Source organism: Gossypium raimondii, chromosome 7 (genome assembly GCF_025698545.1).
Source record: "Gossypium raimondii isolate GPD5lz chromosome 7, ASM2569854v1, whole genome shotgun sequence".
Taxonomy (NCBI): Eukaryota; Viridiplantae; Streptophyta; class Magnoliopsida; order Malvales; family Malvaceae; genus Gossypium; species Gossypium raimondii.
Window position 1 is genome coordinate 720,844 of NC_068571.1, and position 14,398 is coordinate 735,241.

A 14,398-nucleotide genomic window follows, 5' to 3' on the forward strand; every position below is an offset into this window, starting at 1 on the left:
GATTCTTGTCTAATGCATTCGAAGCACAACAAAAGGCTCTAGACAGAACACAAAGACAACTAGAACAGTTCCTTAAAATCCACAAAGACCAACAAAGAACCACTACATGTCCTTCAAAACCTGTTGTGCCTGATGAAAGCTCGACTTTAGCCATAGAGCCCCCATACAAGTAATCAAGCCAAAGCGCGCTTCAACCTCCATCAAAGCGTAAAACAAAAAGTTACCAACCCAAGGCAGTAGATCTTGTAGAGCCGGCCGTAGCCTTGAAGTAGGAGTTAAAGAATATAAAATAGCCAACTCAGAATGACTTTTAGTGGTTGGCGTGCTCATAACCTATTATCCCTTGTTATTCGACAACTCTCAGTGCCTACTAAAGTCAAACTATCGCCAGAAGTTTATGATGGCTCCATCAATCCTCTGGACCATTTGAACCATTTCAAGGCTTTTCATTATCTCAGGAATGTTCATGATCCATCCAGTGTCGTATCTTCCCAACTACACTCAAAGGACCTACTAGACAATGGTGCTATTCGCTGGCACTAGGATTGATCATGAATTTTGACCAGTTGAGCAAAAATTTCGTGGTGCATTTCGACAGCTACAAAGACACCTTAAGAACCTTAGCAAAGCTTGATGTTGATTACCCAAAATCAGGAAGAGATGCTACAGGAGTATATCTGATGTTTTCATACAACAACGTTGGAAGTTAAGGAGCTGAACAATGAATGGGCGATCCAAGTGTTTATCTCATGCGTAAGATAGAGGCCCTTGAGGTATGCGCTGACAGATGCACAACCAAGTAGACTCTACCAAGTATACGAGAAGGGTATGCGCTAGTCGAAGCAGAGGAGGTCGAATTGGCTAAAGGAAAAGGGAATATAAATGGAAAAGATTTCTAATGAAGTAAGGGTAAACTATATTGTTGGGTACGGATAAGTTTTCGTTTTGAACGGTTTTTAAAATTATTTTTTTAGTCACTCGTCAGTTAATTGTTAATGAAATAGTAAAGTGACACCTTTTTAGCTTACCAAAATATGCATGCGGATTTATAGTATTCACTTAATCTTCAAATGGTGCGTTTGCACCAATAATTACTCTTCAATCCATCCCAACCCCATTTACTTTAATGTTCTAATCTATAAGATAAAAATCCAAATATAAATCACTTCCAAAAAATCAAAGGGTTTCTAATCCACTTGAATAAACAGAATTTTGATGTCAACAAAAAAGCCTTGCTCAACTACGTAGCTGAAGAATTGCATATACTAGAGCGCATTACCATAGAATCACTATGAGCAATAACAGAGAAATCAAAATGTTGGGGTTGATTACGATTCTCAGGCTATTGGAAGAGAGCGGGAGCAAGACTACATCGTCAACCACTGGACCGCAAAAAATACCGTCTTTTGTCTGACTTGTTGTGAAGCTTGAAAAACTTATTGGAGTTGTAGCATTAGAATCTACCTCGAACTTGATTGAAGATTTCTCTGCTGATCCTGTCCCATTACTTCTTATTGTAAAATTCTGAGCTACTGATCCGGCTCGAACTTCTACGATAAAATCTCCTTCACAGGCATTGTTAGCATCTCCTAGTATGAACTCCAGATTATATGCAGAACCTTTTGCAAGTGTTACTTCAGTATGTATGCCAGCTGAAACACCTGATACAATCTCCACTGCAGCATTGCCATGGGGCACAAAAAAGTGCTCGGAGTCTATATATTTGATTGTCCCAACCACAGCCCATTGACTTAATGGCGATTGAACTGGACTTGATGCGGAATCAAGTAGAATCCCTTCGGTGGAGTTGCTTAAGAAATCTGGGCCAAATTCGAATCCTCCATTCAGCAGCAGGTTATCTGTGTCCAATAAAAATATACAAAGCTGTTAGGGAAGATATTGGAAAAAATCTTCGACATACCCTGGCTATCATATTCCGGATTCCATCTGAATATTACGAGCAATTGTTAGTACCTTTGCCTTGAACCAGATTTTCTACTGCTTTGACAAGTAATGAGTCGATGACCGGCCAACATGTGGAGTTATCATCAGATTCAACTGATTGGCTTTCAAAGAGGAGGTTAACAGTTTCGTCCTGACCGCTAAGGCCTAGGTACAGGCCATAGCTCTGCCATGCTTGCTTCCCGTAATTCTGCTTGAAAGAGAAGATCCCCTGGTTGTCTGGTCCTGACACTGTTATATTAGCATTGGCTGAACAATTCTGACCACCTGGAGCTAAAGTAAATGTAAGTATATATTCCATGTAATCGCCGTTGGCTTGGAAAGTCTGGTTGATTTTGGCATCTTGACCCAATTGTATGGCATGTCCATTATCTGGCAACGCCATGATTCGACCAGCTGTTACATACTGAACTGTCCCTTGGAATGTCCATCCTGGGATCGTGTTGTTTTCATTCAGCAACACAAACGGGACACTGCTGTTTCCGGTCAAGTTCTTTGGTGGCGACTCAAAGTCGGAATTCTGAAGATAATCTGTGAATAAAGTGAATGTCTTACACGTGTAACAATTATATGCAAAGCCAAAGAAGGGGAAAAATAAAGAAAATGGAGCTTTGTTTACCTGCAGATGCAAATCCAAGGAAGAAAAAGAGGAAGAAAATGGAAAACAATAGAGGGTGCTGCATGTTTTGGATTGAGATAGAAGAAGAGGAAGTCATTAAGCTGAGTATATATATGTGAAGGACTTGACTTGGAGTTTAATTGATTATCAAATTAAAAGTCCTACGAGTTGCTGCAATGGTGGATCCATGTAGTCATTTGTCGACGTCGAGCTGGCCTGTTCACATTTAAGAAAGTCAAACATAAAAAGGAATTGTGGCATGTTATATTTTCTAACATTGCTGATATTTTAAAGACAAAGATGGTCAAATTCTATGAGCAAGTTCAAAGTCAATGGATCCCATGGCAATTGGTATTTATAATTGATATTTATTTATTTTCTAAATTTATGAGGAAAACTACATTGTAGTGACCCTTTGTAAATGAAAAATTGGGGTATTTTTCCAAGTAAATCAAATTGCAATACCTTGCTCTTCTCTCTTGGTCTGAGAATTAATGTTGTGGACTGTACAGCGATTTTTAGTGTATGACGTCTTTATCGATTAGTATATCGAATTTTTTATAGTAAAAGATGAGACTACAAACAGTTAATACATAACTATTCTTAAAGTACTAACACCGTTAAGATCTGCATGGAGCATAGGGAGAACCTCATCCTGTGGCCTCGAGAAAACGTGAATTCCCATCAGTCTTGAGAAAGCAATACTCGCCTTACCTTCCCTATAAAGATGCCGAACTCTTACTTCCAGGGGTGAAGTCAGGACTCCCTAAAATGAATTTTTTTTCATTTAGCTCTTTTATAATTTATAAAATTTTAAATTAGTAATAGTAAAATTAGACTTTGACTCCCTAAAATAATAAAAATTTTATTTAACCCTCTAAAAATTATAAAAATATAGACTATTAAAATAAAAAAATTATATTTTTATTATCATAAAAATATATAATTTAATTTTAACTCCATTTTTTTTTAAATTCACCCCTGCCTCATAAATTGTATTTCTGGACCAGCCACTGTTACTTCCCATTCCAGTTGCAGCAGCCTCCTAATGGCCCTTGCTAAGGCGCTATAAGCATAATCAGACTCGCGCGGCTAGGCTATCCATTTCCAGCTCAACATTACTTGCCCGAATTGCAAATTTTCAATAAAGCACACTCTCTATTACTTATAACCATGATGACTTAAGTATTGGAAGGTGCTGTAGATATAAAACTCCCATACCCATTTAACTTGTTCTCCTTTTTGCTTATTGCCATAGCTTACCATCATCTCAACCTAGTCCTCAAAAATTGACAAACAATTGGTATTGTAGGAACCTGAACAGAAGCCATCGATTCTCTTGCTAAACAACTTAGCCAAACCAACACCAATACACAAAAAAACTTGAGTTGAGGTCATCACTTCAGACAATTTTTTTTTCAGTTGTTTTTCAATCACTCGTGACTATCTTGACTACCAATCCTCCTCCCAAGCTAACAATTATTGGAAATGCCAGAATGACCTCAGCCACACATCCCTCGCCACATACGTCTGCTCAAGAATTCCGACGATCTTCTTCACTAGTTAGATATGACCTAGCAACGAATATAGCACCATAACCGCCAATCCTCATCACCAAATCCATTCGCCAATCATGACTAATGCGCAGACTAATGTTGAACGACCTTCTTAAGCTACAACTAATCATGTGATCCCCAGATTGTGCACTCTGTTAGTCACATCCAGATCGCTGGACATCAACAGCCTACGGCGGATATTTTTGCAGTCTTCAACGACTAGTGCTACACCCTTTGGTTCACAGCAGCCCGATCCTCATTCCCGGTGCACGTCACAGTTTCAGTTCTTGTCTAATGCATTCAAAGCACAATAAAAGGCTCTAGACAGAACACAAAGGCAACTAGAACAACTTCTTCAGATCCACAAGGACCAATAAAGAACCATTACACGTCCTGATGAAAGCTTGGCTTCAACCATAGAGCCTCCATACAAGTAATCAACCCAAAGCGCGTTTCATCCTTTGTCAGAGTGTAGAAGAAAATGTTACCAACATAATGCAATTGATCTTGCAGACTAGGTTGTGGCATTGAAGTAGGAGTTGAAGAATTTGAAATAGCCAACTAGAAATGACTTTGAGTGGTTGGACAATACTCATAACTCGCTATCCCTTGTTATTCGACAAATCCCGGTGCCGACTAATGTCAAACTACCATCAGAAGTTTATGATGGCTTTATTGATCATGCTGACCATTTGAACCATTTCAAAGCTTTTCACAATCTCAAGAATGTTCTTGATCCCATCCACTGTTGTATCTTCCCAACTACACTCAAAGGTCCTGCTAGACAATGTTGGTATTTGCTGGCACCAGGATCAATCGTGAATTTTGACTAGTTGAGCAAAAATTGCATGGCGCATTTAGCTGCAAAGTCACCTCAAGAACCTCGGCAAGCCTAATGTCAATTACCCATTATCAGGAAGAGACGCTGCGAGAGTATATTAGACGTTTCCCATACGACAACATTGGAAGTTAAGGAGCTGAATGATGAATGAACAGTCCAAGAATAAATCTCAGGCGTAAGACGTAAGACACAAGCTTTTGAGGTATGTGTTGGCAAATGGCAAATGCACAACCAACCAGACTCGACCAGCTATATAAGATCATGCGCCAGTCGAAGTAAAGAAGGTCGACTTGGCTAAAGAAAAAGGGAATGCAAATGGAAAACAGTTGTATTGAAATAAGGGTCTATGTAGTTAGACATTTTGGTCACTAATTTTTTTAGATTACTTTTTTTTAGTCAGTCATGTGTAGAGGTGCTCATGGGCCGGGCGGCCCGGCCCGACCCGACGGCCCGTCCGAATTATGGGAGGATTTGGGTAAAAATATAGGCCCGAAATATGGGCTTGGGCAAAAAAACGAGGCCCGATTAAAAAACGGGCCGGGCCTCGGGCACAACTTTTTTGGCCCGGGCCCTGCCCGGCCCGGCCCGAATATAATAAATATTTTTATTTTTTTTTTAATTTTAAAATACTTTTAAAATACTTTTATTAAATTTTTTAAATTTTAAAATTTTTTTAAAATACTTTTTTAATTTTTTTTAATTTTAAAATATTTTTAAAATAATTTTTTAATTTTTATTTTAATTTTTAAAATAAATTTTTGGTATTTACTTAAAAACGGGCCGGGCCCGGGCTTATGAATTTTTTCCCGGGCCAAGCCTGGGCAAAATTCTAGGCCCATATTTCGGGCCGGGCCAAATTTTTTTCCTGGGCCCGGCCCAGCCCATGAGCACCTCTAGTCATGTGTTAACTCTTAACAAAATGGTGACTTCACACCTTTTTTAGTTAACTAAGATAAATTTAACACACATAAGCATGCTATGCAGATTTATAATTTTCACTTATTCTTTTTTCTTAAATGAGCCGGGTCGAGTCTAAGTATGATATTAACATATTTTATACTTGTTCAAGTTTAGTCCGACTCAAAATTTAGCTCTCAAAATTTTGTCCAAAACCGCTCATATTTGTAAAGCACTAATCCAAGCTTATTTTAGGCCCATCTTTATTATTTTTTATTATAAAAAAATATTTATATTATATTATTTTAATATTTAACAATTTTATATATTTTTATTTATTGGAAATTTTTATTTAGTCAACATTTTTAATTTACATTAAAGTAGTATTATATATTTAATATAGGTTTTTATTAATGTGTCCTAAATTACATAATATATAAAAATAACATAATAATATAAAGTATTATAAACTTAAAACGGCCAGGCCGAGCTCAAGCTTTAGATGTTCAAGTTCAAGCCCGACCCTTATTTTAAATGGGCTTAATTTTTTTGCCCAACTCTATTTTTCGAGCCTAATATTTTTATACAAACCCTCCCAAATACCGGACGGACCTTCGAGTCTGGACGAATAACTTAACCTATGAACAGGCCTACTTCGATCAATCACTAGTATGTATAAGATAGAAATTAAAAAATAAATCCCATCCAACAATTTAAAGCATTTGAAAAATCAAAACAAAAGTAAAAATATCATAAATTAATTAAAATATATGCAACGTATCACATCTTGAATCTATGCAAAATGGATGAAATGAGAGTGGTTTCTACCCAGAATGAAGTATCAAGATTCCCCACGCCTCTTTTTTCCCTTATAATTGCCAATTGTAATCGTCACATTTATGATCAACATATTTAAACATGGAAAACAATCTCTTGTCTTTTAACCAACTTGTTGATAATAAGAACCAAAAGATTTGCATTCACAAAAACAGGGGGCGTTCCTTCCTTTCTATGGATTCCATGAGCAAGACCACAATTCGTATAGGTTTGATCCTTTTTTTTTTTTATTAATCAAAGCTCAAAGATTATATCTTCATTGTTGAAGTGGGTCCAACTTGATGATGATTGCCGGTGGATGATTGGTCGTCATCACCAAAGCATTTTTGGAAACTACACTATAAAAAGCCAGCAAGCACTTTGAGAGAAAGTCTTCTTCATAGGTAGTGAAAATGCCTGGATTAAGTGGTCCTTCTGATTATTCACAAGAACCGTCCCGCCATCCTTGTCTTCATATCAACGCCAAGGCTAGTTTTTCTTTTGTGCTGTTCAATTCACTCCTTCCATTACATCATTCAATTTCATTTTCCATTTTTACTTGGGATGTTAGGATCCAATCATATAATCAATCTTGTTTTTTTCTTCTATCAAGGTGTGTGAAGATTTTGAGGCTATAAACTCGAATACATATAAGACATGTTCAATTCATTTATTTATATTATAAATGCTGTATTATTTTATATCTAATAAATATGTTTATTTATGATTCTCTTGTTTATTATTCATGAACAGAGTTTTAATTGTTTGTGAATATGTCCAATCATATGTTTATGATGTTTGTTTATATTCCCATTGCTACATGAAAACATGATTTTGTAGGTTATGTTATTCATTGATTGGAGTTTCATCCAGTAAACCATTGGCATCTTTGGTGCAGGAGCCTTTTAATGCTGAGCCACCGCGTTCGGCTTTAGTTTCCTCTTATGTGACTCCGGTGGAGTTGTTTTTCAAGAGAAATCATGGACCAATCCCTCTAGTTGATGACATAGAGAGGTTATGTACTTTTCCCTTGCTCCATGCTACCGCTTGTTTGGTTACTTGTGTTGGGGATTATTACTAAGTTTAAGCATTCGTTTTCGAAAAGCAGATATTGTGTCGATATAAACGGTTTAATTGAAAGTCCGAAAAAGCTTTATTTCAGAGATATCAGGTGAGTGATACCGATAGCTTGCTGATTGCATCAATGCTGTGTATTCACTAGGTCAGATTTTCAAACAATAAAATGAAAATATTTTGATCACTAACAGGATGCTACCAAAATACAACGTCACTGCCACTTTACAGGTACCATTTGCTCCCCAGATTGTTGTTGGTCTATGTAGCACTGTGATGGTTGCATTTATTTCACTGATTTGGCTTTAATATTTTTATTCAGTGTGCAGGTAATAGGAGGACTGCCATGAGCATTACCAGAAAAGTGAAAGGAGTTGGCTGGAATGTTTCGGCTATTGGAAACGGTGTGTTTTATCTATCTCGAACTCGCAATGAGTTAGTCGATCTTATATTTCATTTGTATGTGCTTGTGCTAGAGAAATGCATATACAGATTATCCCAAAATCTATGAATGTTTTCTTGTATGTTCTGTGATTTTGGTAGTCATAATCACACTTCATGTTATTTCATAGATGCTCGATTATAGTCGGTCTTTTATCGTCCTTATGACCTTTCAGCTGTCTGGGGTGGTGCCAAATTGGCTGATATTCTTGAACTTATTGGGGTTCCGAAGTTGACAAGTAGCACTCAGAGTGGAGGAAAACACATTGAATTTGTGAGCATTGATAAGTGTGAGGTGGTAACTTTGGCCTCTTGGAATTCATTGTCAACTTTTTTCTGCAATTCAATGGCAGTTTCTGTCGATACGAGAACATCACTTTGTATTTTTCTCTTTAAAAAAATGTAGGAGGAAAACGGAGGTCCATACAAGGCATCGATTCCACTTAGTCAGGCCACAAACCCTGAAGCAGATGTTTTACTTGCTTATGAGATGAATGGAGAAGTAAGCAACTTCTCTCTTATGATCATATTCTTTCCCACACTCGGGAAAACCAGAACTCAAACTGAACTCAACAAGTATGCTAAAATGGTTGCATCTTTTATAAAAATATAAAAAATGAACTATTATCTTGCTATCTTTGCCAAAGCCTCTCAACAGGGATCATGGTTACCCGTTGAGAGTAATTGTACCAGGTGTTATAGGTGCTCGTTCCGTCAAGTGGCTGGATTCTATCAATATAATAGCAGAAGAATGCCAGGTTGAAGGATGTTTCTGCTTCGTGTTAAACTTGATTTATCGTTTCCGCATTGCCCTCTGATCAGTTTCCATTTACAACCTTGTAGGGATTTTTCATGCAAAAGGACTACAAGATGTTTCCACCATCGGTGGATTGGGGTAACATCAGTTGGAATACCAGGAAGCCACAAATGGATTTCCCAGTTCAGGTGTTTACTAGATTTTGCTTAGATTAGTTTACTCTTACATGTTAAATTGTATGTTTATTTGCTTTAAGTTTTCCAACGACAAACCTGCATTTAGTTCCCTGGTTCTAATATTGGTTTCTTTGCTGGTTGACAGTCCGTGATTTGTTCTTTGGAAGATGCGCAGTCGATAAAACCAGGAAAGGTTCGTTCTCTTTGCATTCATAGCTTTATAAAGGTCGTCTGTATGTAAATACAGTTATAATTGCACTTATCATGAAGTTTAGTTGACTTGTATGCGAGACTTGAGTATTTTGATTCGGATAAATTTGATAAAAGCAACTTCCTTGTTATGCAGGTAAGAATTAGTGGATATGCAGTATCAGGAGGTTGCCGTGGAATTGAACGCGTAGATGTATCTATTGATGGCGGAAAAACATGGAGGGAAGCCACTAGGTTTCAGAAAACTGGTATCCCTTACATAGCAGATGGCATAAGCAATGACAAATGGGCATGGGTGCTTTTTGAGCTCACAGTTGATATCCCACAGAGCACTGAGATTATTGCCAAAGCGGTACACCGCCTATCCCTCTTTCTGAATCATTTTCACTCTTTTAGCCAATGGTTGCAACTGTCGCATCCTGTTGCCCTCTCGTTGTATTGATACCAGTTTTTCACTGATGTTTACAGGTAGATTCAGCTGCAAACGTGCAACCTGAAAAGGTGCAAGATATTTGGAACCTAAGAGGGATTCTTAACACTTCATGGCACAGAGTTCATGTCCGCATTGGCCACTCAAATATGTAAAACGAACCTGAATGGAACAGTTAAATAACTTGGCTAGCAACCTGAAATGTGAACCAAACTCTCTTTTACCATTTTGTTTTGTTCAAAACAGTATCCTCTGGCTTTAATTTAGTGAGTTCTTTGAGGGAACAAGATAGAGTTGTTGAAAGCTTTGCAACACAGTTCCTTTTATATATTGCATTATTTCATATTACGCGTAATATGCGACTATGATTGTCCTCTGGTGTTGCTAATTTCATGCTGTGGTCAGAACCAATATTGTTGACTTATGCCTAAGTAAAATATTTGCATCAAAGTGTAAATTTGATTAAAAGAAACATTGTTCTTGAGTAACCAATCAGATATAACAAAATTTGAGCATTTCCGATGGTCAATCTACATTCATAAACCAAGAAGAAACATTAAAGTCAAACCAAGAAAGCAACCATGAATCTACCATATATAAATTACAATTTTGAACAAAATAAAAACTACTATCTTGCTAAAATCTACCCCCTTTTTTTTAATGAAGTTTGATGATAATTATGACTAAACAATCTACTTCCTTTCCTATATCCCTCTCAATAGTCATCCAACAACAGTGCACATCTATTTCGATTAAATGGAACGGATCAATGAAAGAATGTACCAGGCACCAACTTAAGTTTCAAAATTATGATTCATATGCTTCCTGGTGCATCACTTCCAGCAGCTGGCTTGCGATTCAAATAACGGATAACAGCATCTTCAACCCTGTTAGAATCACCGAAACAGAAGCTTGATTAATCTTCATCCTTCACAAAAGTATTACCACCATCATTGTTATCAAAAGGTTTTCTAAACAAAATTAATTCAGAGAAACCATGTGAGTGTAACCCAATCCAAGCATGTACAATATATACAAAAGATTGAGCTACTCAGACTGCAGCAAACAAATTTGTCTCAAATACTAAAAATTCAGTCAAATATTTTACAAGTAAATTAAATCTTAAACAAGAATAAACAGAAAAATGAGCTTACCATGGTTGGTTAAAAAAATCTGATCGTCGCTCTTTTTCAGAACTTCGACTAGCTTCCCCGGCTACCAGTTTCACATCCAGGCTCTGAGACTCAATTAAAGCATTAATAAACTCCACTGGTGATTGACTGAAACCTAGAAAGAAGGCACGCCTTCTACGGTGCTCATGAATTTTCCTTATGGCAGCACATATTGCTTCATCACAGGTCTCGATCTCTTTGCTCTTCTCTGCATTTGACAAAAGAGCAGACAATTCCCTCTGTATGGGAAAGGGCAAATCAACTAACACATCATAGCATACGTTCCCAACAGGACTATTCCCCGAAAGCTTGACCTTATGCTCCAAATGTATAGGTGGTGGTGGAGACAAATGCTGTGATATCTTCAGTGGAACCATGGTAAATTTTACTTTTTCTTCCCCAAAAACTTTATGAAGTTGTGCGTCACAATTAAAGGAAGTCGGATCATTTGGGCTCTGAAGTTTTCTAGCCTTCACATAATGCCAAATTGCAGCAATAATTCTGGGGCGCGTATCAACTTCAATACCAAGGACTTCCATTAAAGCAGAAGAAAGCTTAAATTTCTCAGGTACATAATTCATTTCCAACCGTATGTTCACAGTGAACTCCTTATCCCCTTTTCTCTTCACCTCAAAACCTTCATTAGGTGTCGGTGATCGAGCATGCTCCCATATAATGATATGATTATCTGGATATAGTCTTTGGTCCAATGAAATTGTCACTCTCTTGAAGAAAGATGAAAACTTCGGGTATAAGGGATTTGTTCTTTGAACAAATCCAGGTTGATCTGGATCTACTCCATCTTCCAGGATTCTCCCAATAATCTTAAGGGTCCACGTAGGAGGCTCTGCATTAGGCTTCTGCGGAATTGTCTTAATCTGATTAGCAAAAGTGTTGAAAACATATATTCGAAGAGTTTTCTGAACACAAGGTGGGTTCTTAAGTGCTTCCTGGATGTCAACTTTTTTCCTAGCTAATGCAGCATCAACACGTGCCTCAAACTCAAGAAGCTGGGTATACAAAGCAGATTCAGGAAGAATTGCTGCCACTCTATCCTGTAGTTGTTTCTCAGGAAGCTTCTGCTTCTTTCTACGTGCAGCGTCTGTAAGTTCCATTGTTCTCAAAGGTGACATTGTGTTCATCATAGGAACACCAGGAGGGCGCATGGGGGGCCTTTGAAGGATCCTCTTTGCACTTGCACTGCCAGGAGTAGACATGGAGGGTGAAGACGAACCTAATGTCCCAAAGCCCGCATTCTGAGCCTGGTTAAGGGACAAACCTTGGGCTTGTAAGTGTGCTTGGAGTTGGGCATGAGCTTGAGCTTGAGCTTGAGCTTTCGACTGAGCCTGAGCAAGGGCCTGAGCTTGGGATAGCTGATACTGAGCTTGAAAACCAGCGCTGAGTTGAGCTTGTGAGAATGCAGGGTTTCCAGGCATAGGAGGAGGCACCATCCCCGCATTACCAAAGGGCGACGAAGATAGGTTCTTCGGGGGATTATTGCCATTCATAGACATCACCGAAAAATATCAAATATCCACCAAAATCTAAAACATTCACAACAAAGCAAATTCCAAGCTATCTCAGCAAATACCCACTAACCAAAAACACCCAAAGAAGCAATGATTCCCTTCAAAATCAAGCCTTTAGAAATTGAACCGTAAAAGGTTACCAAAACCCCGGAAGAAAAAGCCCTAATTTTGAATAAAAAAAACCCAAAGCCGCTGAATTTGAACTAAATCTTATCCAAAAAAAGCTTCTAAATATGCAAAATGGGGGAAATTAAGGGAAAATAAAGATGGAAAGTGCACGAAATGAAGAAATTGAATTACATTATGAGATCAAGGAGAGTTCTCTGGAACTAAAATAGAGAGAATTAAGAGAGGGGCAAAAAGGGGGTAAAATTTAAAAAAAATGAAATAATCTTACGGAAGTGTGAAGAGATATTAGGCCTTCCCTTACAGCAAAGAAAGAGCAGCAGCTACAGAGAGAGTTCGTCTCTTCTCTCTCTCTCTCTCTCTCTCTCTCCCCCAATTCCTTCTTTTTCTCTCTCTTGTTCAGGCCTTTTTTCTCATTTACCTAACATCAATACCCGGACTCGGATCCGATCCAAAAAGACTGGGCTCAACCTGCTACAATCTTACGGGTCAAGTTAGTTACCGAATACAAAACCCGATTCAGTTCATGATTTTGTTGTGTGATTTTATTAACGAGTATTTAATATATTCTTCCAAATTTATTTGGTGAATATCATATCATTAATTTTCGGGTAAACTAAACCATTAGCCACTAAATTATGGGTAAATTTTTATTTTGGTCACTTAATTAAAAAAAAGTTACAATTTGGTCATTGAGCTATTCAAAATTTTTCATTTAAGTTACTAATTTATTCAAAAGTTTTCATTTAAGTCACTAGGTTGTCAAGTTTTTTTTTTAAGTTCCATTAGTGAGCTCCAAGTGATGATTCAATAACTGGTACAATGGATCAGTACCCATCGACGAATAGGAAAACATACTTTAGATCCAAGTCGATCTGATGGTCAGTGTTGGAGACGGAGAAAAAAACTGCTTAAATGTTGATTCGCAGATTCGTAACGTCTGAAATTGTTTCATAAAAAAATGAATTGTAGAAGAAAAGGGTAGAGAGAACTTTTGATTGGTGCGGATAGTGCGAACAGAGAAAGCTATATGGCATTGATTTTAATAGCCCCGTGATTTAAATGAAAACTTTTGAATGGTTCAATGACCAACTTGTAACTTTTTTTAATTAAGTGACCAAAATAAAAAATTACTCATAATTTAGTGACTAATAATATAATTTACCTTTAAATTTTCTAAACAATTAAGACTATGGAGGGTGACTCCTATGGGTGGTGCCTTTAACACATCAAAATTTGAATCTATGCCTCTAACATTTAAAGAGAATGAACGTAAATATGATACCACTTGAATTATCATGAGAATCACTATGACTTTCGATGTTATCATGTGAACCACCTTCCACCACAATACACCTCTATAACAATGGGCAAAATCTCAATCCCCAATAAAAAGTAATACCTTCAAATTATTGACAGAATGCTATAACAAAAATATATCTTTTTTTGTTGATGCAAGAAATATCACACAAGTCATTAAGGTGACATGCTAATAATGTGATGGTTCTTGGAGGGAAGGGAAGTCCCAAGATTTTATTTGTTAAAAAGGGGTCTCATGGTGAAGGGTAATTCACATATGATTGCGGTTAAAGATGAATATGAAAAGGGGTAAATAGGGATTTGGCCCTCTCAAAAATGATTTTTTTTTAATTTAGTCTTCTTATAAATGGATAAACTATAAATTAATATATAATGAAATTACATTTTGTCCTCCTCAAAATGAAAGATTCCAATTCAATCATCTTATAAATAAAGAAACTATAAATTAATATATAATAAAATTACACTTTAG

At 37.1% G+C, this 14,398-nt stretch overlaps 3 protein-coding genes across 5 annotated transcripts; 1 reads left to right on the forward strand and 2 right to left on the reverse strand.

Moving 5' to 3' along the window:
* Positions 1-1,173: 1,173 nt before the first annotated feature.
* LOC105769605 (protein DUF642 L-GALACTONO-1,4-LACTONE-RESPONSIVE GENE 2) lies at positions 1,174-2,719 on the reverse strand. The gene is made up of 3 exons (XM_012590348.2): positions 2,582-2,719; positions 1,975-2,493; positions 1,174-1,859 (listed from the first exon to the last, which is right to left on the reverse strand). The coding sequence occupies exons 1-3, from the start codon at positions 2,676-2,678 to the stop codon at positions 1,276-1,278; spliced, it is 1,200 nt and encodes a 399-aa protein (XP_012445802.1). The 5' UTR covers positions 2,679-2,719; the 3' UTR covers positions 1,174-1,275.
* Positions 2,720-6,857: 4,138 nt separating this feature from the next.
* On the forward strand, positions 6,858-10,134 carry LOC105769571 (sulfite oxidase). 3 transcript variants are annotated; one of them, XM_012590305.2, is made up of 12 exons: positions 6,858-7,179; positions 7,590-7,705; positions 7,800-7,862; positions 7,960-7,996; positions 8,088-8,169; positions 8,383-8,501; positions 8,613-8,708; positions 8,854-8,964; positions 9,050-9,151; positions 9,285-9,332; positions 9,486-9,701; positions 9,818-10,134. In XM_012590305.2, exons 1-12 carry the CDS (start codon positions 7,105-7,107, stop codon positions 9,932-9,934), a joined length of 1,182 nt encoding a protein of 393 aa, XP_012445759.1. In that variant the 5' UTR covers positions 6,858-7,104; the 3' UTR covers positions 9,935-10,134. The 3 variants fall into 3 exon arrangements, with proteins under 3 accessions (XP_012445759.1, XP_052489364.1, XP_052489365.1); XM_052633404.1 differs by lacking the exon at positions 6,858-7,179 and adding an exon at positions 7,223-7,304; XM_052633405.1 differs by lacking the exon at positions 6,858-7,179 and having other exon boundaries at positions 7,386-7,705; positions 8,095-8,169.
* A 144-nt stretch (positions 10,135-10,278) lies between these two features.
* Positions 10,279-13,014, reverse strand: LOC105769563 (SWI/SNF complex component SNF12 homolog). Its single transcript, XM_012590276.2, has 3 exons — positions 12,878-13,014; positions 10,934-12,495; positions 10,279-10,666 (listed from the first exon to the last, which is right to left on the reverse strand). Exons 2-3 carry the CDS (start codon positions 12,463-12,465, stop codon positions 10,594-10,596), a joined length of 1,605 nt encoding a protein of 534 aa, XP_012445730.1. The 5' UTR covers positions 12,466-12,495; positions 12,878-13,014; the 3' UTR covers positions 10,279-10,593.
* Between the last annotated feature and the right edge of the window lie 1,384 nt (positions 13,015-14,398).

Coding starts and splice junctions, on each gene's coding strand:
- LOC105769605 (XM_012590348.2), bottom strand. CDS start 2,678: ATGACTTCCTCTTCTTCTATCTCAATCCAAAACATGCAGCACCCTCTA. Junction 2,494..2,581: donor CCTTGGATTTGCATCTGCAG/GTAAACAAAGCT, acceptor CTTTATTCACAG/ATTATCTTCAGAATTCCGAC. Junction 1,860..1,974: donor AAATCTGGTTCAAGGCAAAG/GTACTAACAATT, acceptor TATTGGACACAG/ATAACCTGCTGCTGAATGGA.
- LOC105769571 (XM_012590305.2), top strand. CDS start 7,105: ATGCCTGGATTAAGTGGTCCTTCTGATTATTCACAAGAACCGTCCCGC. Junction 7,180..7,589: donor GTCTTCATATCAACGCCAAG/GCTAGTTTTTCT, acceptor TCTTTGGTGCAG/GAGCCTTTTAATGCTGAGCC. Junction 8,965..9,049: donor TAATAGCAGAAGAATGCCAG/GTTGAAGGATGT, acceptor ACAACCTTGTAG/GGATTTTTCATGCAAAAGGA.
- LOC105769563 (XM_012590276.2), bottom strand. CDS start 12,465: ATGTCTATGAATGGCAATAATCCCCCGAAGAACCTATCTTCGTCGCCC. Junction 10,667..10,933: donor GATTTTTTTAACCAACCATG/GTAAGCTCATTT, acceptor TGATTCTAACAG/GGTTGAAGATGCTGTTATCC.